General features: G+C 39.0%; 1 protein-coding gene across 1 annotated transcript in view; it reads left to right on the forward strand.

Annotated features, from left to right (window-relative positions):
* ADAM12 (ADAM metallopeptidase domain 12) overlaps positions 1-27921 on the forward strand; it is a 207543-nt gene that overhangs the window by 13561 nt on the left and 166061 nt on the right. The window contains exon 2 of the mRNA XM_068951456.1: positions 3282-3415. Coding sequence (XP_068807557.1) covers positions 3282-3415 — 134 coding nt within the window. The remainder of the gene's footprint in view (positions 1-3281; positions 3416-27921) is intronic.

Consider the following 27921-nt stretch of genomic DNA (forward strand, 5'->3'; position numbering starts at 1 on the left):
AAGAACCTACACAGAAATTGATCTTGTATTTTATAAATGCTATAGTTTCAGTTTGTGTACCCAAAGGCTTGACTATTTTCTTTCCTCCAAATAAATTATCTGTTCCAATGAAGATATTACTGCTCCCTATAAACCTATCTTGACTTCTGTCTCCAGAGTATCAATACTTCTGCTATATGTATGCATTTTTGGTGTGTAAGTAAGTAAGCATGTGTGTAAGATTAAAATTTGCTCACTATAACCTTACTTCTTCATGCACAACAAACATCACTTTATCGTGTAAGTAATCCCAAAGAATGGAAGAGAGAGTGACAAAATTGAGCCATAGTTTGTGTAGCAGTTGTTCCTTGATAGTTTTATAACAGTTAGCTTTCCGGACAGTGCCATGTAATGAGGGAACAGCACATCGGTACACAAATGCAGATCTCTTTTTCTCCTCCCCCCTCTTCTTTTTTGGATAACCTTGATTTTAACATTTTGCCAAATTAATAACAAAGGCAACTTCCACACGTAGGAATACTAGAAAGACTTTGACATCTCCCGATATCTAGGTAAAACTCCATCAAGTAAGCCTGCATGGAAGGGATATAGATGACTGTGTCTGCAGGGGAGAAGTATGTTCATAGGGTTTTTTAAAATTTAGACCATGAAAATTTCAGAGTGCAACTCCTTTAAAATAATAGAAGGGCCTGAGTCATTTAATTCAAACACTTGAGACTGCTCTAGTGAGCCAAGAAAAAAATCAGGACTAGAGCCAAGATTTTCTCATTTCTCTGAGTTTTGCTTCATAAATTTTTGTTCTGTGAGAGGAACTTCATGCTTGATAATCTGAATGAGGAGCTGTGATGTTCTGTCTACTCTGGATACTAATTAGCCCCTTGCTCTTTCTCTGAAATGGATGAAATGATATCTTACACGTGGGTGAACTACATCGTTTGCAGGGTTTGGAACATCACTTCTAAGTGATGACCTGTGTCCTGAGAGACCATTGTTAGCTTGGGATCTGTGGCTCAGTTGAGGTTAGGGCGAGAACTCTTTTGGTACAGCAACATTCATATAACAAATAACTTCTCCTATCCCGCATATACTTTGTCTTTTTATCTTACTATTTTTGGGGCATTTTAGGGAAAGTGTCGTATTTTAAAAAGCATGCTGGAAATAGTGGACCTGTTTTTCTCTCATGTCAGTTTAGCACTAATGACTCTATAAATGGCTTTTAAACTAATTCTAATAGTGAGTAAACTGGGCTCGTTCTCCCCCAAGACACAGCTCTGGATCCCTCAAAGTATTAAGTGACTAGAAACAGGAAATCAGGTTGCTGGGATGTCCATACTGAGCACTGTGATGTTTTGGCCAGGTTTGGCACTACAGCTCTCCTCTAGTTCCTGGAAGGGGATTCAGCCCTGAGCCCCAGCTTAGTGCTGTCCCATCGCCCACCCTTTGCACCTCCTAGGACAAAGTTCCTAGAGGGAAGAAGGAACAAAGGTAATGCTGTTCCTTCTTCATTTTAATGAAGGATGGATGGATTTCTAAAGCACGTTCAGAACTTGTCCTCCTGGAGAAGAACTCAGCAGGATGATAGGTCAGGAATGTGGTGCACACAACAGGAGTTTTGCCTTTCCCATGGTACCTGAAAGCTATCCCTACCTCCTGTTTAAGATTTATTCTCAGTAACATTTCCAGGTCTTGTATGGTGAGGATTTTTTAGAACTGTTTCCTTTGACAGGCACAATACCATTAAGTATGTTTAGTGAGAGGAAAAATACATGATAAATGTTGCATGCAAATAGCTTTTTGACATTGTAATATGAACTGAAGTCATTTTACTGTGTAGGAGTAGAGCATTATTTCAATGAGAGTTTATATTCTCTTCCAGACATTTCTTTTGCTAATGTGAATGTACACCCTTGATGTTTAGGGGTTCTTAGTACTTCATGACCTCCTTGCATGTCCATATAGAGACGCTGAGGCCACTCAGATAAGTAAATATTCAGTCTTTTGTTGTACACAGTTCAAACTTGTTAAAATGAAGACAACTGCGTATTTCCATATTTAGTGGAGTAAAATGGTACCTTAAAAAGTGTTTGGGGGATAATCAAATATCTAGGATTAAAACTAGTAAATCTACTGTGCACCATAAATTTGGAGGTTTAAGGAAAGTAACTGTATCATATTTATGCTGTGACTCAAAGTCACAAAATGTGAGGACCAGCTGACTCGGCCACGGAAATGAAAAGGACATAAGGGGAAATCTGTGATCGTTATCTGCCTTTAGGGAGAGCTGGCACTGTGCAACAGCATGGTTAACTCACCCTGGGGAAACTAGGGCTCTAGTTACTCCCTGATGGGAACTGTGCCCCCTCCCACCACCAGTGCTTTGAGTCTCATCCAGCAAGACTCTCTCTTGGAAGAAGGATCTGGGAGAAGAGGGATAGAAAGAGTGGAGTGATCAAAGCTTTTGCTAACTTTTTACCGTAATTACTGAAAACTAGTCCTGATAAAATCTTATCTCCTTTAAATCCCTGTAGCTTTCTTAGCTTCTTAATAACGATGCTGAAAAGACAGTCATCTACTGCGTTTGCCCCTGCTTTCCATGTGCCATCATCTTCAATGGGAAAAAAAATCCAAATTCTAGCATGATTTTGATGTAACACTTTAAAGAGCTCGTGCCAGTACTTCTCCCAAAATTTTTTTACTGAAATGTTGCATCCTAACTCCACGTTCTTTGCATCCTGGTATCTCTATACCTTATCTCACCCTGTGTTTGTGCAACGCCCATCACCATAGTTTCTGAATTCTGGCTGGGACCCTTAAGAGCAATTCAGAGAAGTTATTTAGTACAAAGACAGCAGTCAGTAATATATGAAAATGCCTTCAGAAACAGCAACAACGTTTGTATATCTCAAAGCAAAGGCACAAGAATTATCCACATAGTTTTGACATTGGATTTCAAATGCTGTATGGGACTGCTGTTGGTTCAGTTCCCCCCAGCCACTCACTAGTTCTGCCGTGCAGTCTTTGTCTAAATTGCTGTTACAGAAACATACCATCTAATCAGGAGTGGAAATAACCTCAGCGCTTCTCTCCCTGAACCTCGGTTCTCTTAGAAATTTGTATAGGTTTTGACATTGACAGTGTGAGTCCGCTGTGTTTTAACATTTAATTCCTTTCCTGAACTTATTTCCTTTTGAAATATACTGCTAGATCCCTTAAATAACAAGGTTCATGTTGTCAGATTTTGTTCCCCGCTAACGTGAAATGCTTCTTCCCTCTGTACCTAGGAGAGAATGTGGACGGTAAATTGCAATCTGCAAGACAACAGATGCCAAAGGACCGGTCAAAAGATTATGAAATAATAGTCCCCTACCTTTTGAATGGAGAACAGTGGAGACCAATAAATGACTTTTATTCAAAGGTTAGTCTTCGTTTTGCCTATTATTTTATTCTAAAGTGTATAACAATTGAAAGGCTATAGGGGAAAGTAGACAATTGCGCTTCATCATAACTGTTATAGGTATATTCTTTATATTTTAGTCTATGAGATCTGTGGTTAAAATTAATACTTATTTTATTGTAAAGTGGCGTTCTTATTTCTGATGATAGAAATGGAAGCGTAAAGTGAGGTTAACATACATTGCTTGAGATTGTAATTTATTAAACAAATGTCTTTGTATTTGCTTTTCCATCAGTTTTGGGGCTGTTTTGCTGTGGAATGGTACAAACTCTTTCCTGAAAGTTCTTCCTGTCAGAGTTGTTGTTCAGCATAAACCCATACGTTATATGGCACCTGTAACAGGGAGATGGCCCCAAAGCACCATCCTAGGTATCGCGAGTGGCTCACAGAGGGAACTGCTAGAGGGAGTTGCTAGTGAGTTGCAGTTTGCACTCTGCTTTCCCTTCTCCTAGCAAGGTGGGGTAACTTCCTACTGCTCTGACTAACCAGAACTTGCTTTCCCTCCTAAACAAACTTTCCTTCCCTTTTTTTCCCCCCCTCCTCTTCTTTTTCCTTCCCTTTTTCCCCCCCTCCTCTTTTTCCTCCCCGCCTCAGGCATTGGCTGATGGTATGGATGGCTGGCAGGAAGGAAAAAAGGGATGTTTTCTATCTCCTTGGTCTCTTGCTTGAATACGGAAGGCAAGTTGCCTGTATCTTTTATTATTACCAAAGATGTCATGAGAATCTCTTACCCAACCTTTTAACCCACCTTTTTTAAATTTAGTTTTATTCCAGATTACTTTTTAATATTGTTCCTTAAATTGTCAGTATAAGGAGATAACAGTTAAACAAACTGTTTAAAACAATTAAAAAAAATAGAGCAGGTTTTTTTTACTGCAGTTGAAGTTTTTAATGGAGAAATCCTACTTAACTACTGTTACTGTTTGAGGGATCCACTTTTGAATCATGCTCATGATTGACAGAGGTAGGTATGAAAAGAGATTTTAAAACAATGCATCTGACTTTAAAAAAATCTTGTCTCAATTCAATTTTGTTTCCTTCCTTACCCGCCTCCCCCCAAATGAGAAAGAAAGGTCAGTCATGATTTTGACTGTCTGCAGTGATGAAAGGGATATCATTTTGGATGTATAATAACATATCTTAGGGAGATAACACAGATGGCTTGGTCCTAGATGTATATGCAACTCTATTTTTAGATCATTTAATTAGAACCAGACGTTTTCCTCATAGGATTCTTTTAGCTACTCACTGTAGCTTTCAGAAAGACTTACAACAGAGTATCTTTATGTGGGTAATGATAATATGATTTATATCATTAATTTGTTTCCCAGAATTGCTTTCTGTTTAAGATGAACATTAGGGAAGATTTGTGGTTTGGTAGAAAGATCCACATGCTGTGTCAGCACTTTTTTTCTTTGAATACTTCTTTTCCGTGAAACTGTTATAAATTAAATACATAAAAGTGCAGATCAGGCTGTGGGAAGAGCAACAGTGTTAAACTGTTAGAGGAGAAGAATAATGAATAGCTTGTCACATAAATATTGATCAAAAGCAGGAAACTTAAATACTGTTGTATTTGATAGTTAAATAGGACCTATTGTTCTTCAACTCATTTCTAAGTGTTCTTCTATTTTATTCAATTTTTAATGCAGTAAAAAAGTATGAAGCACTGTGTACTAGTAACCAGGGGTTATTCTTGCAATAGAATATGTAGTAGAATAAATAGTGCAGTGGATATAAAAATGCCAAAGTATTAAAGTTATTTTTTGTATAGATAATTGCCTTGCAATGAAAGCCCTCATTCTGCAGTCCTGTGATCGTAAATACTCTTGCTTAACAATTAGCCCCTAAGGAACCATACTAATCATTTGGTACAGCATACTCTTTCTTTCTCATCTTGAGGACAAAACCGTTCTCTTATTTACCCCAGGAGTCCCTGCAATAATCTGTTGGAATATCTCGCTCAGAATCTGTCATGAACAATTATTAAGCTAATGACTCTCTTGTTGAGGGCCATCCATGCAGTACATCTTGCAGAATAGAAGCAAAAATGCCTAGTCTTGTTTCTGCTGAAACTAGTCACATTGGCTTGTCATATGAACACACCATCCTGCTCACTAGCAGAGTTAGAAGTATACCTACCGCAAGAAATAATGTAAAGTTACTTAGCTGAACCTAGTTTTATTTTTAATGTAATTAGGGTACACTTTTTCAAAGACGTTTAATGATATAGGTACATCCAAGCACTGTTGAGCATGATGGATTCAAATAATAGTAGGAACAATCCAATTTTAAAATTAGATGTAATCAAATTATATCTAAAGAGTCTTGGTCTTCGAAGTATAAATGTACTGTTTTGCTTCTGGATAAAACCTATCATCTACTGGGCAGATAATTTTTTTATTTTTTCCTCCCCCTTATGTTTTTGCCAAGCTGAAGTTGAGAGACCAGGACCAGGATTTTACTGTGGTAGTATTAGTTTAGAAATGCTACTGCTTTTTTCTAGCTTGAGATGATGCAAATACTCATCCAAACACTTTTCTATATTGATGTACATTTAAAATATAGAGTAGGTATACTTGACACAAGTTGCTATGGAAATACAGGGTTTTTTTGCAGCTATACAGTGCTGTTGTATCTAGTTAATGGTAGTTAACTGTTCTTCTGGCATCTTTTGTTAAATTCAGAAGGTTTAGATAATTTCCAGTTGGAATATTTTAATGGTGTCTAGTTACATTCCTTTATTAGCTAGGTATAATAGTCTGTTGCCAATCTTGCACACGCTGCTAAAATTAGCGTCTACTATTTTGAGTATGCAGTTGTTGCTAGTCAGGACTATTCATGAGTAACTGTATTGGTGGGTGTGTGACCACCAAATCAGGACTGTAAACTATTGTGCAGTGTTACTGTGTGCTTTCAAACAATAGCTGTCCATATTCTGGGCAGATGTGACTTCTGTCTGCTGAAATTTTGTGTGCGTTATATAATGTGTTGATAGGTCGTTATACTTAACGCTTAGTTCCAGTTCCCTTTCCAATTCTTTCTTTCATTTGGTCATAACTTTGCGTTTTGTGTCAACTTTTTCCCAGTGCCTGGCCTATACTCAAAAGGGTTGGGTTCTATTTTTCTTAATTTTTGTAAGGTTTGAACCAAATTGATTAATTTCTATATTATTCAAGTGTAGGAAAAAGACTCTTTCCCCTACTTGTTCCCAGATGAATATTTTTCTTCAAACTTGGCTTGAGACTTAAAAATGAAACCAAGTTTGATGAGAGTTGGGTAAGTGATGTTTTAGTACACAGAACACTTTAGGGAAGATTTTTAGAAGACCATCTGTTTGGCTTCAGCTTTTATCCTCACACCCTGTTAGGGACCCACACTGGTTAATGTGTGCCAGATCGCTGCATCACAGGAGCTGTGGAAGGTCAGGTAATGTTGGTTGCGTTCGACGGGAGCCTGAAGCACGTGTCTTCTCCTTGAGAGAAAAATGCTGGACAGGGAAGTGTTTCGTGTAGGCATTGAGGGGCGTTTGGCTTGGCCTCTATGTTTAAAAAGTCACAGCTGTGGGGAAATGCTGTTTGCCCGATAGAAGATACCATCCAGGGCATATATAATAGCCTATAATGCTGTGGGTGATCCCGATATAGAATTACCCTGTGTTGATATTCATTCTTTTAGAGTGAAACACTTATTAATGAACTTGGCTTTGTCTTCTCTAACCAGGGTTTAGTCCAGGTCTTACAATGCATTAAGTTTCTGGGAAACTGAGGGCATTTTGTGCATATATAATGTATTTGATTCAATTACGCAGATAAACATAGAGTTCTCAGGTCATTCTAAATGCGCATAGATCTTTTCTCCTTGGTTTTGTGACACCTGTCACTCAAATGCAGGGTCTTTCTCTATTGTTAGTTATGTAGCATTTATAATGCCATTGGTGGCACCTGCAAGTACTGAAATAGGCTCAAAGGGTTGATTTACAAAAGTATCTTGTAGAATTTAGTCCTCTGAAGTTTATAAAAGCATATGTACAAGTTGCATTCAGTTCTTCTTACTGGGTTGCTCTTTGCATTTTTTGGTGCTTATGCACATACTTCTGTACTTCTGATCTTCAAATCCTTCAGCGTAAAATATTAGACTGCTCCATACATACATGTGTGCTCCAGACAGGCTACGATTGCCATTCATGAAGACATACCTGAGGTAGGTACTGTACAAAGTGTAGCCAGGCAGCATGGAGCTGAACATGACATCTGAAGAGCTGCTTGAGAAGCTGGAAAGCACTTAAATGCTTTAGGCTGCTTTGAGTTTGCAAGCTGCCAGTTCAAGTTGTTTTCAATGATGCAAAGAAAATTTTTTATTAATACTAAATTTAGATCATGTATAGAGGACAGAGAGCATGTTTTACTGTATAACTTCTTAAAAATAATTAGCTATGAGAAGCTAGATGTGTGCAATATACCTGTCAACAGGTTAGACATCTACTCTACTTGTTTCGTAGTGACTCTTACCTGATATATTTTTTTTTAATGGGAGTGCCAATGACCTCAATAAATCAGAAGTATACTAGAAAAGCAACTTCACTCCAAATTGCAGAGAGCTAGACCTCACATTAGGTCGAAGATGCTGTGTGGCTTTCCATGCTCCAGGACTTTCTGATCTGTTGCTATTGCGGTGACAGACGAGAAGGAAGAGAGAGGGAGAAAGATGCACATGGTGGGCAGAAGTTGAGATGAACTGCGGAGGGTTGCCTACTGAAAAACAGCTATGACTCCAATTCTGATGACTCTTAAATCCAAATATATCAGAAATTCATTTTTCCTTGGGGGGAAAAATGGATTCAAACAGCATCAGAACTACCTCACCAAATATAAACTTTCAAGGACAAATTCTTATCTATTGTAAATCAGTTTCATTCCTTTGCCTAGGCTATTATAAATCAGATTTGCAAATCAAAATCTTAGTGTTTTAAAAAAGGAGAAAAGAAAGAGGAAAAGATAGTGTGCCTTTTCTTATAGAAACACTTTTTTTTTTCTTGCTGTTATGTTATACTTGAATATAAACTCCAGCTATGAAATGGAAAGACAAAGATGAAGGCCAGCTATAAATATATACTTAGACCATATTTCTTCTATTTTTTTTTTAACTGTATGGTTGTCACAGCTCAGAAGATTCTGCATGTAAAGTGGCAGACTATTACCATTTTCTGCTGCTTAGCATGCATTGCATCTCGCTGAACTTGCAAAGAAGTAGCTTTTGCATTTCTGCCTGCCTCATTCATAAAGAATTGTATTATGGATTATGTTCATAAACAAACATCAGTTTTGATTATTCACATGTCATTTTAGACAGTGATTAATCGAATCTCAATATGAAATTCTCCACTCTCTGTGAAAGGATCGTGTCCTCTGACAGTTGTTAGTTATCTTTACAATTCTCCAGATTTATCAAACGTGTTGAATGTTATACGGCTTCTTCTTGCCTTCTCGGGTTTTCTTTTCGCTTTTCTTGTAAAGGGCTCGTCTGACACATACTGAGGGGATTTTTGCTATTGAAAGAAAGTGGTTGGAGGAAATAAGAAATAATTCTGAATTAGTTAAAAAGTCACAGGATTTATGCTGGAGATACAAGAACTTATACGTCTTAGAAGCTGCCAAACCTGCTGTGTTATGGATGAGCCTCACTCATTTGATCCCATCTTTATGCTCTTGTGTTACTGCATTTCTCTTGCAAATTAGCAAGAGTAACGCAACACCTCTGTCCTGCTCCCCAGTCCTATGTGCTAGTTACGGCCTATCAGAGTAATGGCATGTGCACCAGCTTCAGTATTATTTTGAAGTTACTGGTGCAGCCATTAGAAAGGCCCCAATGTAACAGGATTGCTGTGAGATTTGCCGTTGCCCCTCTCTGCTGCGTGTTTCGGTGTTCTCGCATGACCCTACATACAAGGCTTGATGCATTGACTACCAACTGAGAGGCCTGCCATATCACGTAATTAATTTAGTGCTCAGTCTTTTCAAGAGCAAAATTATTCAAGTTTATTTTATAGCTGGCATAGCCTTCGTGCAAGTGATAATTGTTTATATTCACTTCAACAGAGCCTCCTGCTGTTCCTTTTCATTTGAAATAATTGCCAAAGTTTAGACTTCTAGACAGTGTATTAAGGGGAATCATATAGTGCTGCTTAAGTCTTTGAAGACTGAGAGGACAGTTTTCATAGCTGTTTTTACATAGTTGCTTTACATATCTATCTTATGAGAGAGAGACATAAACAGAATTTATAGTCCTCTCCTTATTTTTATGACTCATGAGCATCAGATCTAAGATGCAGAGTTGTGCATGTTGCTAAGCCTGTGTCATCAGCTGGGAATGCAGATAGCCTCAGTGGTGTGGGAAACAAACTGTATTAATCCTTGATAAAATTCGATGGGAGATCTATTGCTCAAGCCTCTTAAGATTATTAAGCTGGTAGTCATTAATTTAATAACCTAGTATACAATCTATTATTTCTTTTGCTTTTTATTATAGCTATTCCCCTGCCTTGCAGGGCCACTATGAGGACTAATTTGTTCAAATATGCTTTAATACTTGCTTAAACTATAAATTCTTCTGAATTTATTTAATTCAGAAATAGCATAATTTTTACATGGAAGCTATTACAAAGGAAATGCTGAGATTCTCCCTATCTCTGCAGCTATTTTCGTAGTTCAGCCAGCCACAGGAAGGTCAGCCCAATTTAGACAGCCTTTAGTTGTGCAGAAACAGTGAAGTGGCTCTTCTGCCATGCATGTCTGATGTGGTTGTGGGGGGGGTGTGCATAGGGACAGGAAGTGTGTCAGCATTGCTAGTTCTCAGCAGCAGGTTGAGGAAGGCGCTATAAGCGGAACAGGCCTACGGCTGTGTTTGTCTGAGCCGCAGCCTCAGTGAGGGCTGAGTAGGAGCTTGAGCGAGCTTGTGGAAGGGTGATGAGAGAGGGAGCCAGGGCTTCTGATGTAGATTAACTCTCTGACTAACCTAAGTGGGTCAGTGTTAGGCTTAGGTGAAATCAATCTGGAGCAGAGGACGTTGTCTGCAATATTTCATAACCATGGGTATATTTATCCATTTGCAATTAAGGATGCATCTATTGGGGAACAAAAGAAAAGCTGTTGTTATTCCCTCTCCCCCTCAAAAAAAATACTCAGAGAACAAACAAAGCCTCAAACCGTACTCCTACCAGTTTTTAAGTTTGCATTTGAAAATTCAAGCAGATATCCTGTCTAATGTTGGAAAATATCCTTCTTTTGTGCCTAGACTGGGAACCCTTTCTGTAGTGGAACTGTCATTGACTTCAGGAGCAGCTGCCTGGGCAAACAACTTATTGGAACAGTCATAGTTAAGTTGTGTATTTATGAGGGAAAAAATACACAGACAGACAGACAGACACACACTCTTTTTCTATTAATTAATTAAACACACACACTTTTTTTTTTCTTTTTGAACAGAAGGGCTCATCCCAAGGGGTTTATACTCGGTTGGTTTTATTGCCTAGCTGTTGTAGAGAGGATGTGATGGTACCTATGTTTAACTGAACAATCACTCTGATAATTGAATTCATTTATGAAATTTGTGATGAAACTTGTAAAGTGCTGATCGGTTGTATCCTGGTTCTAGGAACTAGTTGGATCTTGCATAGGTGTTTCAGGCTTGGTAAGTTCCTGGAGTCTGAGACCACCAATAAAAAGTTCATGCTGGTGATTAAGTAGAGGAAATTCTTTTCTCTGTCTATACTGAATCAGTGCCCTAGTTTCAACTAGATATAGTAGTATTCATTTCCTGCTTGAAATGCTTGGGCATACTGGGAAGTGTTAAGCAATTGGGATTCATCCCAGAAAATGGTACATTTCATTTTTAGTTTAAGCGATACAGTGTGTTAAGTTTTTAAAGTTTTGTGGGATAGTTTAAGCACAATATCAATAGCAGATATTACTGAAAGAGGTTGCTGCTTCAATAAACGGAAAATGTAGGGCTTTATATTAACCATCCATCACGCCCCCTGCTGCCCCCCTTAGCGTTTTGGAGCCCTCAGTAGGGTGAAATTCCCTTTTATAAGTTTGTATCACGCTGAGCTGTTGGGAGGAATTTTGTCATACTTGGCCAGTAAAGATCGCCAGTGATATAATAGTCTTGGGTGAGTTCTGTCTCCGCGCTGCCTTACCACCCTGCTTGAGTCTGCCAGCAATTGTATATGATGGTACTCTGCAGAAGTGCTTTGTTACATTTGCTGCCTTTGACCCACCGGCTATGAGGTAGTGTCTCAGACGTAGGCTTTAGGAATCTGTTAATATGTTCCTCTGTTAGGTGATGTAGCTAAAGCGATGTTCTTTAACGTAGGTTTTCAGACGGGTATTTAAAAAACAAATAAATCATACTTTCCATAATGGAAAAATATTTTGATCTCAATGATGCAGTTAGTGCTAGTAACCCTTTAGCATCATGTCAAAATCTGAAACTAAGGTCTTGCAATTATGCTGCATTATACTGGGTTTGTAAAATGCTTGCACTGAGGCATTTTCATATTGAATTAATTTAGCTTATACTTGGCTGTTTCATGTCTCTTGCAACAGATCTTGTGAGCGTAAGGTATGAATTTCAGTGTTGGAATAAAATAATACTTTACTTTCCAGCTATGAACATGTGATCAATCTTTTACAGGCGAAAGGAGAATCTCCCTTGTTCTTTATTCTTCTTGTGATTGCCTTGAGTAAAGCTGAATATATTACAGTTCCTGTAGCAGACTCTCTCCTGCCATATGCTTATTGGATACCAAGAGGGTTCTGCTCCTGAAAAAAGCTCTATGAGTGGTTGCTGGGAATAGAGAAGGTTGGACTTGAGGCCTGTTCAAGACCTAAAATCTTTTGAGCAGGGGAAGTCTGTAGAAACTAAGGGGTCTTCATCACAGAATATACCAACTACTCTATCTGAGGAAGCCATAGTAAATTGAATTGTGCTCCAAGTATGTCTGTTTTAAGGATGAATAGGTAAATTGAACTAGTAGATCCAGTGAGTCTGTTGTGAAACGCCAGGTGACTTTGCTGTTGAATTATAATTCTATTTGAATATGATTAACTCAAACCCTAAGTGATTTACCTCTTCTGTAGTAATATTCCTCATTTCTCAGAAGTGTAATAAAAAATCATAGAGGTTATGTGCAGTTGAAAACTTGATAAGAAAACAATAATTAGGATTGATAATAAGCGTTTTTAAATGTAGTTGTAATATCTTGACAATAAAAGGATTTCAAAATGTTAATGCTTTTCTAGAAATAAAATGACTGCCAAAAAATCTGCCAATTATTTGAGAAAAGCTCGTATAGATGAGGCAGAAATGATCAGTATCATTTTGATATAGTAGAAGAAAATTTGTATTCAATTTCTGTCTTGGGGAAATTGTGTGTCCCTTTAGTGCAAGAGACTTTTTTTTCCCTCAAGGACACAGTTTTAAAATATAATTGACCTTTTGAGATTTAATTTAACAAAACTATTGCAAATTATGATATTGTAGACACAGTGGAGTAATGAAGCTTAGTAAGATTAAGGAGAAAATGCATTTGGTGGTATTGTATGATGCATTGGGGGTACATGTTAGGGGGTGCGTGTTTTGCTGGAGTCTGCAGGCGTTTTATTGGACCTGGAATCACCAGGTCCTTCTCCTCCAAAAAAGTGCTTGTGATATTTCTGGTCAGCATAATTCAAAATCTACTAGCGATAGTAGTTGCGCTGAAGTATGCCCTTGCTCACTGAGCTACAGCAATTGCACAGTTGCCGTAGTGGCAGGTCACTCAATCCTGCGTCTAAAACAAAATGCATTAAGCGCCGCTTAGATCTTCAACCCTGACTTTGCGATTGCCCTTTCATCCTTTACCCTGTCCTAGGATGTTAATATGAAGAGTGCTGATTCCTCTTGAGTTCAAATCACACTCAAGAAATTAACTGCTCCTTGGTCTGCCCCTAATTCCTCTGCCTTTACTATATCTTCTGCCTCAGGGTCATCTTTATTTTCCTTCTGCTGCACAAACTTGTTCCCTGTCCCTCCTATGACCATCTCCCTCTGTCAGGAGCTGCTGGGCAGTGTCTTGACAGAGTTAACCTCCTTGTTTGCTCCTTTTCTCCCTGCCGCCTTATTCTTTGCATGTTGCAGAAGCTAGGCAGCTGCTTAATTAAAATGGACTTTTCAGGGTGAACCTGCCTAGCCAGACATCACCATCTGGAGTGATCTGCCTCATTCAGAGGTGGCAGCATTCTACATGCCATGTTTAAAGTGAAGCCCATGTATAACTTTAGTAGTCAGGAGAACTGTACATACTCGTTACCTGAGGCCACTTAACCAAGGACAGGAGCAAACCTTTTAAGTTAAAAACACTACCTAGCAAGGAGAGAATCAGATCTCCGTTTAGATGCCTAATTTTTTCATGCTGGTGGATGTTATTTTCCGGTCCTTTAGGTAGTGATCTCGAATGAAATCCTATACGAGTGTCTCTCAGATGACATTATTTACTTTAGCTTCAGCCATTCCATCATCTTTCCCTAGACGTTTTTGCATTAAGTACATCTTATACTGAAAAAGAAACGGCGCTGAAGAAGGTCTGCTTCAAATTTTGGCAAGTGACAATGAGACAGAAGTTCTTAGATCTGTTAATCTCAGCAGCCATAGTATCTCTGCCCCTGAAAAGGACAGCTTCCTTGGCAGATACTGAATCTGCCTTTTTCAAAGGAGGGAAGAGGTTCTGGGAATTAAACTGTTGCAGAAAAAACCAATAAGAGCAGCTGTGTAATTTTGTCCTCAAAGTTACTTCTGTAATATTACTATTTTAACATTGCACACTCCCTTCGGCTTACACTGAAAATGCACACTGGACATTTCAGCAACAGCAGAAAAAGTGGGATTTCTAAATCACGTATCCCCAACAGAAAGGGCCTTTCTCTGGGTTGCAACAGACAGAAACGTTGTTTAAACCAGACTTTTTTTGGCATTTACTGGCATTACTAAGAAGGAGTTGGCAAGGAAAGCTGGCAGAAAGAGATGAGTTGGATATGCTTTAAAGATTTTTTTTTCTATAAAATGAATATGCAGAAGCTGTGTGAATGTATTTTTTTAGTTTAAAAAAGTACATGGAAAGACAACATACACATATTTTTGACTGAAATAGTATGTAAGCTCCCTGTGCCCTCCAAATTCTATTCCCTCAATTAAAAAGAAAAAAAAAAAGCAAAGGCAAAACAAAACAACACCCCAGGAAATCCCTAGAATGTTTATTTGGGAACAGACCAGCCTGTTACAGTCGTTAGCTTGCAAAGGTATTTCTGTTATAGCGAGAGGGCAAAGTGAATTTTAACCTTTTATTGCCAAGAGACGTCATATTTGTTAGTGAAGTAGCTATTGAAGTGTACTGAGGCGTGTAAATTACAGTGCATAAGCAAATGGCATATGTAAAAATAAATAAGCAAAGCCTATATCCCTTAGAGAGAAATTAAAATCAATTTTAAATACCTGTAGTTAAATATAAAATAGTGTTTCATACTTCCCTGAGTATCCATTTATTACTTCTTACACTTCTGATTGTAAAAGCCTTTAGTTGCCACGAAAAGATATTTCAAAACGTTGACCTCCGTTTCTCATTGTGAGTTTAACTGCAGAACTGTTTACCGCCACGGTAGGTTGATTATAAAGAAGGATGAATGTTGCCAGAGTGGTTTAAACAGTGATTTGGGTAAACCCTCCAGACAAAAGTGGTCGTTTCCCAGGATCCCGACAGGAGGGTGAGGGGAAAGGAAAATACTGCTCTGTGGAAACAGAGTATCCAGAGCCTAGGAACAGGGCAAGTGGCAGAGAGGGAGTTTTCAAAGACATGATAGGAACTTTTGTTTGTTTGTTTTAAGATAGCAGCCAAAATTCCTTGCTTTGTATAGCCAAAAATCTACCTTCTTGTTGTTCTGCCTCTTTTTCTGTCTATAAAATGGGAATGAAGTTTAATTCAAGGCATGTAACACAAGTTTAATTTTTCAAATGGGCTTTTCAGATAAAAAGTGTTATGTGCATTTGTACTAGCATGCTGTACAGTTTTTAGGGAGGAAGGAATTTGCTGTTCTGGGGGAAAGAGGGATGTCTTCCATGTGTGACTAAATGATACATGTGTTGTCAGAACAAGGGGACAAATATTTCCAAGGTTTTAGTTCCCAAAGAATTTAGGAGGAGGAGTGTTTGTAAAGTTGAGTACCAGGATTTTCACTGATAATCTTGGAGGCAATTTAAAAGGAGTTGTAAGTACTGTGACGAACATTAGTTGAAAATTTTGTATGAGCTGAATAGTTAGCTGAAGCAAAATGCGTAGCCAGAACGATGCCTTCAGAAGTCTATATTGCCTTTATCAGCAGGTGATTGTACACTCTTAAAGTTGAAATCTTCCAATTTTTAGATAACGCTGTTTTGTTTTCTTTTGAAAGTAATCAGGTGGACAGTGGAGGTCTCCCATTAATGATTAAAACCATAGAAATATCAAAATGTCCTTAGCAGTTTTCACTATGAACAATATGGAAGAAGACTGCAGTCTCTGCTTGAAGTTTTTAATGGCTTTTTTTTTTTTCTCCAGCAAAACCTTTAACTTCCTCAGTGAAAGAGGAATCAGTATAACACTGGTAAAACATGAAGCTTTGTCTCGCCAAGATGTATTACTTTAAACTGAGTATGAATCTTCAAAAAAATTATTAAATTAGCTGTCACAATCAAGCCAAATGATTTAAAAATACTGCGATATGCTTTTGTTGCTTCTTCAGCCACCAGCTTGTCATTTTATGTTTTTACATTTTGTATTTCTATGTTTTATATGTATATTTCCTTGTCATAGCAATGAGAGTTTCAAAAGTTCCTCAAGAGCAGTAGTAGCATTATATTCTTGATCTGTTGTTTTGGTGTACTGTCTGGCACCAGACAGTCCACTATGAGCAAGTGAGAAATTCATTAAGCATAAAATAAAGTCATATGGCAACTTATTGCTGTCTTTACCTATTCCACAAAATCATTTCTCTGCTCTGCAACTCTTGGAAAGTGCAAATCTGCTTCTGCAGTTTTAGGGAGCTGTATCTTGGCTGTGGATGGAATGGCACTGTCACAGCCTTGATATATGGAGAGGAAATAACTTGTCTCATATATTTAGCCTAGGGTACAGTTTGTATGTACAGGGCATTCTTATTTGCAACTTTTTGATTAAAATTATTTGAGGGACAATTGATATAATTTCTTTATCAAATGTGTAGTGAAATTTACACAGAATGGCCAAGGTTGGAAGGGACCTCTGGAGATCATCTAATCCAACGCCCCTGCTCAAGCACGGTCACCTAGAGCACATTGCTCAGCATCGTGTCTAGGCGGCTTTTGAATATCTCCAGAGAGGGAGACTCCCCGCCTCTCTGGGCAACCTCTTCCAGTGCTCTGTCACCCTCACAGTCAAGAAGTTTTTCCTCATGTTCAGCTAGAGCTTCCTGTGTTTCCGTTTGTGCCCATTGCCTCTTGTCCTGTTGCTGGGCACCACGGAGAAGAGACTGGCCTCATCCTCTTGACACCCCCCCTTCAGATACTTGTACACGTTGATGAGATCTCCTCTCAGTCTTCTCTTCTCCAGGCTGAACAGGCCCAGCTCTCGCAGCCTTTCTTCAGAGGAGAGGTGCTCCAGCCCTCTAATCATCTTTGTAGCCCTCCGCTGGACGCTCCCCAGGAGCTCCATGTCTCGCTTGTACTGGGGAGCCCAGAACTGGACACAGTACTCCAGGTGAGGCCTCCCCAGGGCTGAGGAGAGGGGCAGGATCACCTCCCTCCACCCGCTGGCAATGATCTTCCTAATGCAGCCCAGGATCCCATTGGCCTTCTTGGCCACAAGGGCACATTGCTGGCTCGTGCTTAACTTGTTGGCCAACAGGACTCCCAGGTCCTTCTCGGCAGAGCTACTTTCCAGGAGGTCAGCCCCCAGCCTGGACTGCTGCATGGGGTTATTCCTGCCTAGGTGCAGGACCCTGCACTTGTCTATGTTCAACTTCTTGAGGTTCCTCTCTGCCCAGCTCTCCAGCCTGTCCAGGTCCCTCTGAAGGGCAGCACAGCCCTTTGGTGTATCAGCCACTCCTCTCAGTTTTGTATCATCAGCAAACTTGCTGAGGGTGCACTCTGTCCCCTCTTCCAGGTCACTGATGAATACATTGAACAAGACTGGACCCAGGACTGACCCCTGGGGGACACCGCTAGCTACAGGCCTCCAACTAGACTCTGCACCACTGACCACAACCCTCTGAGCTCTGCCATCCAGCCAGCTCTCAATCCACCTCACTGGCCATTCATCCAGCCCGCACTTCCTGAGCTTGCCTATGAGGATGTGATGGGAGAAAGCGTCAAAAGCCTTGCTGAGGTCAAGGTAGACAACATCCATTGCTCTCCCTTTATCTACCCAGCCCATTGTCCCATCATAGAAAGCTATCAGGCGGGTTAAGCATGATTTCCCTTTGGTGAATCCATGCTGACTGCTCCTGTTCACCTTCTTGTCCTCCAGATGCTTAGTGAGGACCTCCAGGAGGAGCTGTTCCATCACCTTTCCCGGGATGGAGGTGAGGCTGACAGGCCTGTAGTTTCTTGGCTCCTCCTTCTTGTCCTTTTTGAAGGCTGGAATGACATTGGCTTTCTTCCAGGCCTCAGGCACCTCTCCTGATTGCCATGACCTTTCAAAGATGATGGAGAGTGGCCTAGCAATAACATCTGCCAGCTCCCTCGGCACTCGTGGGTGCATCCCGTCAGGGCCCATGGATTTGTGGATGTCAAGTTTGCACAAATGATCTCTAACCCAGCCCTTCTTGACTAAGGGGGATCTCCAGCCCTGGAGTCTGTATGCCTTTTATTACTAGATGGTCATTGAATAAAATATGGGGAAGGAGAATATCCATTAAAATAAGTGACCAATGTGAGCAATCAAGTAAATGTATGAATAAATGTACAAATCAACAGGTAAATGAATTCCTGCATGAATACCAGTGAAGTCTGAACATATGAAGTAATCTTCTATGTACTTAGCATCTTTAGGGCTTCAGCTGCTGAACTATATCCATTCTGAGGCAACTCCCTTCCCAAAAGATATCGATCACCTGGAGAGAATGCAGAAAGGAGTATGGGAAATGGTTAAAGGTCTAAGAACCAGGACCTGTGGTGAAGATTGAAAGAATTGAAACTGTCAGTTTAGAGAAGAAGATGCTGAGAGGAGACATGATAAATCTTCAAGCATGTAAGAGGCTAGAGGAAAGTAAAAGGGAGTAATTAGTTTCCATGTCACTGTTAGATAAGCTGCCCGTCTAGCAGGGACAAGAAAAATGGTCTTGCAAGGCAGCAAGTTAGACCTCAGTTAGAACTTTTCAGTAATGAAGATACTGAGAAAAGGATATATCTACGTGCGTAAAGTGATGCAGGGAAGCTTTGGAGTCTCTCTGTGTGTGCTTGTTTTTCAGAATAGTTAGATAATAGTTAGGCAAACACCTGAAATGAGTACTGTTGATCCTGACATGGGGTGGAGGGCTGGACTAGATGACCTCTGGGGTACCTTAAGCCATGTTTTCTATGACTTGATGTAAAGTGAAGACAATTCTTTCCTCCTTTATCAAAACATACTTTCCAAGTTTTTACCATCTCTGCATTTCAAAGAATAAGGTTTGGATTTTTTGAGTTCTAAAAATACCTAAAACTTCATAGGGAATCTTTCAGTTTCTTGTCTAATATGAAGACTTTGACCTGTGGCTTTTTCTTTCTTTTCTAATTATTAGTTTAGTATGACTTAGAACCAGATTCTAAGTAATACATAGACAACTAAAATGCCTACTGTAATGCTTCCTCAACTGTGTAAGGAGACAGAGTCCTAACAGAGGTCAAGCTTTTCATTTGTTCTTTTAAATTTTATTATTCGTTCAAGGCGCACACTTGAGATTTGGCAAGCAGAGATTTGGCCTTTGACATGAAGGCTGAGACATTTGTATCCTGAAGAGATCTACTTTAAGGAGGAAGTAGTTAGAGCTCTGGCAGGACTTGCTAAATTTTGCGTTGTGCTGCACCGGTCCCATGTGACCATGGACAAGTCGATTAGTTTCTCTGTGCTGTAGTTCCTCATCAGTAAAACAGAGATAATGGCACATCCCTATCTCACAGATTGCTGTCAAGTTAAGCACTGTGAGATGCTCGGTTGCAGCAGTGGTACAGGTTGTTATAAACACGCTGAATGGTTTTAGGAAACAGTAGTAGACAGCTTGAGGAAATCCTTACTTTGAAGAGTTCTGGAGATATATAGGCCATTCTGTGACTTAAAACTGTAGAGGCCAGCTGTGGAAAAATGTGTTATCCATGTGAACTGTTGACAGCGTGTTATAGTAGCACTTTCCTTATTGCCTCTTTCCAAAGTATATGCTATATAATATTGTAAACATCTTGCATGTGGAGATTAATTTTCTGAAAGCTGGGTGAAGTCTCTTTTGTACATGTTTCTTGATTTTATAGAAAACCTGTTACACAGAAATCCTCAGGCTTCATCAGAGGCACTTCTATGGCTTTCCGGGAATATAATGCCATAAGCAATGTTGGGTAGCAGCAGCAGACTAGGATGCATGTCCTCTGTGACTCCGAGAACCATCAAAGCTTCAAAAGCTTTTCAGGAAGGGGGAAGGGATGAGAGGATTTAGCTGCAGTGCATCATAAATAGACAAAATCCTGAGATGACAATTGCAGCCGTTTACAATAAGAATGAGGTAATTCAAAACACATTCTGGGATGTTAGGGCTGTAAACTGCTTCTGGTGGATCACATGGGCTGTATTGCAGAACTGTTTTATTTTAAATTTAGAGTGAACAAAGACATGGTGTTGGGGTTGGGTGAGTTTTGTTGTTTTTTTGAAAGATCGTCTGAATGGAAACATGCTCAGCCTGGAGCTTGTTGTTAGTGTCTCTTTTTTGTTAGCATCTTTTATGCAGTTCAGTGTTTATAGCTCTGATAAAAGTAGCTTTCTGTTCATGGATGTAGAGTGCATCCGTGTTTGTGACAGCTAATGCGGTGGTGGGCCCACTGCTAGAAAATTTCAGGTGTTCAACAGATTTTTCACTCAGTGCTTCTCAGTAATCTCTCTCTATTGTGGTTACCAACTCTCCAGTGTCTAGCTGGAAAATACAACTTTTCTGTTTTCGTTTGATCTTTCCTTTTCTGATACAAAGGCTGGTTGGTTTGTATTTCTAGGTCTAAAAGGAGGATTCCTCTGTGTCCAAAAGTGAGAATTTTTCCTCAGAAGACAATGAATTTCTAGAACTGATGGAATACTAGAGTCATGTAGTAAGACTACCCGAATACTTTTTGTATCGTAGTCTGTCCTTGGGGAAACTGTTTTATTAAAATTCTATTGGAGTTTAATCCTGAAAAAATTATCTGAAGTTGAGACAATCAGCAGTGTTTAAATCACTGTGTTAATTGTACAGTAATGCTCTGACATGTTTAAGGAAAACTGCATAAAATAGCCTCTCTGTCTCAGGTAATCTCTATTATTTTCTATTACCTGTGTTAATTCACTGGCTACTGGTGTTGTGGCAGACACACAGAAGCAAAGCAGGACTCATGTACAAGTAGTGGAGCTATTAAAAGAGGGGCGAAACATGTAAAAATGTACTTGAATCATATATTAACATGACAGCAACTGAAAGCTGTCCCAAAAGGCAGATAGATACCCTGCTCTCCTGATGGAATGGTGTGGTGGCCTAGATCTTGCACAGGCAGATCTTGGAAAGAGGTTCTGTTACATAAAGAACAATTAAAATACAGTTTATAGCATGTAGTTTTAGTCGCTCTTCATCTTCTAGCTGCAGGAGTGACTGCTGTTTTCTTCCATAATTTCAAAGCTATTTTCAGGTCCATAATACCCATAGAAAGTATAGGAAAAGACTTCGGCATCCACAGACTGTCCTGAAGACTATTCTTGTTCTTTCTGTTTGGTTGAGACTGAAGTCAGGTAATTGAAACATTTCGAGTCTTCTGCAGAATTATTATTTTTCTGTTTTCTAACCCTGTACAGTCAGCTCAACAAACAAGTAGGAATATTTTTGTTCATTTACGCTGTGTGGTAGAGCAGCTGAAGGTGACGGTGAACTTTTCTTCATTCTTTTAGAACATGTTGCGAACGCCTTTGAGATATTTCTTTCTTTGTCATCTCAAAATGCTATGCCATATTGATTTTTGCTTTTTCTCTAAGGGGCTGAAAATTTCGGCAGTAACCCTGAAGCCAACTGAAATAATTGATTATCTGTTTTTACCTCCTCTTCAGTTATTTACCTCATACCCTTCAATGGAGAAAGGGCATACTATTTCTAGATGATTTAATGTAAAGGAGATCTTGCTGAGCTTTAATGTCAATTTGTATAACCTTGATACTGGGAGTTAGCTTTTAGACCCTCGAACTTATCTAATATGTCATATGAGAGCTTGCTCTAGAAATACCATTTTATAGCTTTCTTTATTGAACCTGTGAGTAATAATAAATGAAACAGATTTTTCTATAAGCTCGTATAGCAATTAGAAATACTTTAGCAAGTTATCTACAGGAAGAATTAGCTGCATGTTGGCTTGCTATTATCTCCTGTTTAGAAATCTTTTTTTAATGTGTTTTATGAGTAATAGACTTTTTGTACAGTTTTGGTGTGCATATATTAATGATAATGACATTTTCATCTGTGTTTTGTCTTTGCCTTTGTGGCAAGAGATATGCTGGTCATTAATACTTTAAATATCTGGGTATCATTCAGGATAAAACATATGTTTCTGTTCTAGGGAGCGCTTTTTAAAATAAGCCTTCTGAGCTTTCCACACTGTTTTGACAGTTATTTTCTACAAGAAGGTAAATGTATAGATGTAACTAAAGTCCCTTTCTAATTACGTAGAAAAATTTGAGAAGCTGCCCATAGGTTGGTATAATCATTTGCTTTACTAGAAAATCTTCAGGCCCTTCTTTCTTTTAGGATTAACATTCCAGGATATAAAAGTGATTCATGTGTCTTGGAAGCACAGCTTTGGAAAGTTTGTCAAGTTATCTTGAGTAGCCTAAAATTGGGGTGAAATCTTCCTTTCCATTAGTTTAAAAAAACAGTAATATTTGATCTGTTTTCATATAACTCATTTATCATCTTCAGAAGATCATCAAAGACAAATTGCAGTTTGAAACAGTGGAAACCAGGTACTGACTCCTCACTTCTGGTTTGCATTCCGTTATTTGTGATGCAGAAGGGAACTTGAATCCAGAAGCACATCTGTGATTGCAATAACAAATTAGCGAAGAAGATTTAATCTGAACCACAGACTACAGAAAGATGTTTAGAGAGAATGAAGTCTGAGCTAAGAGATTTTGGCACAGAACTGGAGCAGTGGAACAGTGTGATTAGTGGGGAGTGTGAGGGATCCAAAAGTGAAGAACAGCATGTGAATTAAGCCAAATAATTAAATGATTTAAGCATTAATCTGGCCAACCCTGCAAGTTCATTCAGGGAAGCAACATGCATATCATTGCTTCTCTGGAGTTTGTTGCATTGTCAAGAATTCAGGTTAGCCAGGATATTTAGACCTACCCTTTACTTGCATTAAAAAAAAATTCTTACATTTCCTCATTGTTTGAAACTGATTGTATCTTTTTGCCTTTAAATAAATTTCATTTAGTTGCAATTACTCTGGCTTCAAGATTTTGAAATCAAATGAATTAATGAAAAGGGAAAATCAGAACTCTTTCCTAATTAAGAACTGGGGTTTTTCAAGGAATATGAACGGATCTAATTTAGAGAAAGATTTCTGAAGAGCGTGAAATGTGGCTTGAAGGAGATACATGTGCATTTAATATAACTCACTGAACCCAGCCAGATTTGTATTGACGGGAGACAAAAAGCATGTGAAATCTGGCTTCAGTGGTAGAATAACTTACAGGCTTTCTCGAAGCATTCTGCATTGACTTCCAGTGCTCTTGTAGTTCAGTGACATGGGTGGCCATCTCAGTGTTGTTCTGGGTGGACACAGTTCCAAATATACTACTGTAATTTGCATTCTTTTTTTCTACATTGGTTAGCTGAACCATTGAAATATTGGGAGGGCGTAGACTGCTTTTTGGTTTTCCTCTTGAACTGCTTTGTAATCTTTCTCTATAAAAATGGAGAAACCGCCATCCTGAGGCTGCAGAAGTCCCAGATGATTATGCGGATGCAAGTGACACTGAAGGGACATAAAAAGCGGGCAAGTGACTCAGATAATGTCTATCTTGGGCACCGTTCAGAATGGACTGAATTTTCTATTTACCCTGAAACACATTTGTGTAGATCTGGGGCTTCCCCAACATACGCAAGTATATTGTACATACAATACATGTATGTAATACATTCAGCTCATCTGTTTGTGCCCTCCTCAACTCCTGCTGTGGAGAACATTCTCATAAATAATCTGGAGGGTGTGGCAGTTCTTATCATTGTGAACTTAAAAGTGTAATTATTATCATATTTTTTTTCCCAGATGCTAAAGCACGCTGGAAGTTCCCCACAAAAGTATGCTTAGATAATAATTCTATGCATAGAAGGAGAGAGGAGATATTTCTAAAGGGGTTTAGGTTTGCTCTTCACCTCGAGCTCTGTGAAAAGGCAGTGGATGTGTGGGTGGTAGAATGTAGAGACAGGAGAGCGCTATTAGATGGGAAGACTGATAAAAGTGTATGGCAGGACAGAAGGAGTAAGATGTGTAAAGTATAATTACAGTGGGTAGCTAGTTGATGCATCGTCCTCAACATAGTCCATGGTTGACCTTGGTGGGTTTTTTTTTTTTTGAGTAAATTTTCACAGTAGGATGAGCTCTATTGTAATAAAGCTCCTAGAAAAAGGAGGTCATAGTCCACATAGCCGTTACAAAGAGCAGGAATTGTGCTTTTAATGCTATGCATGATGAAACAGTCTACTAAACCTAAATGGGATCTGCTATATCTACATGGCATAGTTCTCAAAGAAGGACACATTTAATACATACATTTTTAAATTGGTGAATATCAGCAGCTGTTCATTCACATTATAATTACCTAAATTGTGAAGGACTGTCTGCAACGAGTGCTATTTAATAACTAAGACTACAAAGATACAATGCAATTGCTTCCTAGCTGCCTGCTCTATTAAGTTTTGTTTTGTAACACTTTACTACCAGACATGTTTGTTTTCTCTGCATAGCCTTCCACAAAGCATTGTTTAAGCAGCACATAATGTATTCCAACAATGATGTACTTTTTGCTTCCATCTGTTTGATAGCAAAATGAACAGTTGTGATTCATACATACAGTGTAAATACTATATAATGACTATGGGTTTACTTTGAGTAAATTCCAGGTTGTTATTTCATTTCTGTGCCAGGTTTTAGTCCATTTTCAACTTAGGAAAAGATTTCTGCCACTAGCCTTGATCTTTACAGGTGCTAAGCATACTCTAACAGAGGGACCTGTCATCACCAGGAGGTCAGAGTACAGTGTTGCCACAGGCTGACCTGATACCAGGAGACCTAGCTGCCCTGTGCTTCTAGGCCCTCGGAATCAATTTAGGATCTAGTTGCCTCTTCTGAAGCTCGGGCAACACAAATACTTCCCCAGAGGCTTACACAGCTGTTGGTATTTCCATTTTAATCCTTTGAGACAACACAATAAGGAAAAAAAAATGTAAGGAAGGATTTATTTTTTAACCAGTCTTTTCACTATTAAAAAAGACTTTTATGTTTGCAGGTCTTTCAAAAAGATAAAATCCACATAATGCAATCGGCACCCTGCCTCATCTCTTCTGTGAAGTCGCAGTGTTAGAGAACAGGCAAGGCAGAGTTTCTTAGGCCAATGTAGCTAATGGCTTGCAATGATTTTGCTCTTCAGACTTTAATAATAAAAGAAAAAAAAGAGGCAAATAATTCACTTCTTCATCAGACTCAAATAAAAAAGCACTACTCCTTTTGCTTTGTGTCCAAGCTGAGAAGCCAAGGATATACCACCTAATCTACCAGCTACACTGATGCTTTGGGTAGAAAGTCCATTGTTCCATGAAGCTAGACCAGTACCTGAATGACAAAATTGGCCATAGATAGTTCAGGATGGCTTTATGGAGACAGTCCTTCAAAAAGGTGGCAGGCAGCACCTTAAGCCAGGGTGTCTGCTTGGGATACATTGCAGTAAATGAGAACTGGCTAAAAGCATATGCATTTTTTATTTTTATTAGTTGTTCTTAATATAACATTGAGTTCACAGTTTGGTGTAACCATTTCCATTCAGTCAAAAACATATGCTGTTTCATTTTCCATTCTTTTTCTCCTTTGTGAATTGTGAATCTAATCACTAACGCCCAGATGTGGAACAGATTCGTTGCAGGTCATCAGGCAAACAGAGATATGTAAAACAGAGATATGTAGCACGCTGAAATTTAGTTTATATTGGTTGTTGTTCTTGCTGCAAAGATACAGGATGGGCTTCAGCATCTCTGACTGGCTGTTTTGTGTGGCTACACATCCCTCTTTAAAACCACTTCTTGAAACAGAGGATGGTGTAGCTTGCTCCTGTTCTGCTTTTTAAGGTATTGGTAACATTGACCCCCTTTTCATACTTGGCTAATGTTTGTTCTCTGAGCTTGTTTTTAGTAACTGTTGACCGATTTTATTTCAAAGTTTGTCCTGAAAAAGAAGGGATTTTTTTTAACCTATTTTTAACCAATGTACTTCAGCAGGTAATTGGATAGTTGCTTTAGAAACACCACTAGCCCATCTGCTCTGTTTAGATGTAATTAAAGAAAGAATATATTTGACTTTTAATATATATCATTGTGAAGTTTTGGTGAATACCAGTTTAGTTGGCCAAATGCACCTAAATGTGTTTTTAGTGCAGCTTCTTCTGTACCTGATACTTAAAATACAATGTAAATGTTGAATTCAACTTTCAGGCCTGACTTTCTACTGACACCAAATAAATTCACAGTGTAACAACAGTATGCTCAGAAGATGCAGATTTCTTTAAAATATGAAACTAGTTAGTTTGTATTTGTTCCTGGAATATTTGATCCACACTGCTATGTCATTTTCAACATTTATTCTTTAATTTAAAAAAACAAATGCAAATCAGGAATACCTCACAAAAAGGATGTAGCAGCTAAACGGTAAGCAAGCTCTCCTTTTCCCAGAGTAGTCATTATCTTTGTATTGCTGCATGCATACCAGGAAACAGTGAGCTAGAGCTGTGAAGTCTTATCGATTTTGGTCTAGCACAATTAACTTCTCAGTTTCCTCTTTCTTGAGTGTTATTTGCCTGAATTCTTAACTCTGAACAGGGATCTTGGGACACCAACAGTGAGCAAGAAGCCGTTAATTTAAGAAGCCCTCTGCAGAGATTCATAGGAGCCTCATCAAATGTTCAGATTACCTGGTGGCCAGAGGCTGGGGCTACAAATGCGAGAGAGGAAGTGTGCCTAGGTGTTCTTTGTTTGATTTTGTGGTGGTTTTTTGGTTTTGCTTTGTTTTAAATCTTTTAGCTTGTAGAGGGAAGCCTGCTAAATTTCAGTTGTTCCTTTGGGGCCTCATGTGTGAGGGGATTTCATGTGTGTTGTGATGAGTAGCAGTTTGTGGGCAGCTGACTGCCAGTGTAGGAGGCAGTAGCAGAAGAGGGTAGAAAACACTGGCTACAAATTGCTTTGCTATGCAAGCGAGAAGAAGGGGGGGGGGGGGGGAAAGATTAGGAATTATGACTTCCAGAAAGAAGACTCTAGAAGCAGGGTAATCTTACCATGCATCTGTTTGTAAATCCCCGTAGTCAGTACGATCATTCTCTTTTCAAAGAATCACTTTTTTCCAAAACTGGGAACAAACTGGAACTTCTTTGGGTTCTTGCATTATTAGAGTTGCCCAAACAATTTGTTAAGGGACTGTGATTCTTTGCTACTCCATTTAAGAAAAATCTGCTGCAAAGCACTCTGTTCTCTTTGTTACTACTCATTATATATTGCCACGGGGATGCGTGCTTGTCAGTTGACAGTAGGGAAAGCACAGCTGAGTTCACTGCCCTGAGGAACTTGCAAAACAATATGAATGAAATGTTTATACCTTTCATGTCTGCATGAAATATCACTTGGTTTTGGAGGTGTTTGCAGGAAGTGTAGTCCCTTGTATTGTGTTTCTTTATAAACTGAAGCCAAAAAGGGGGGGGGGGGGGGGGGAAGGAATATTTATTGATTTAAAAGCAATGCATATAACTTATAGTATTCTTTGCCAGTTGTAATTATCTTAAATGCATATACTGTGTGGATAGCTTACATTCATTGGCTTGAATTCCAGTTGTCATGGTAAGATTCCCCAGGTGGCTTTATTTCTTATAGATTTTCCAGCATGTCCCCGTTTGTGTATTACGG

The sequence above is a fragment of the Struthio camelus genome, chromosome 7 (genome assembly GCF_040807025.1).
Source record: "Struthio camelus isolate bStrCam1 chromosome 7, bStrCam1.hap1, whole genome shotgun sequence".
Lineage (NCBI taxonomy): Eukaryota > Metazoa > Chordata > Aves > Struthioniformes > Struthionidae > Struthio > Struthio camelus.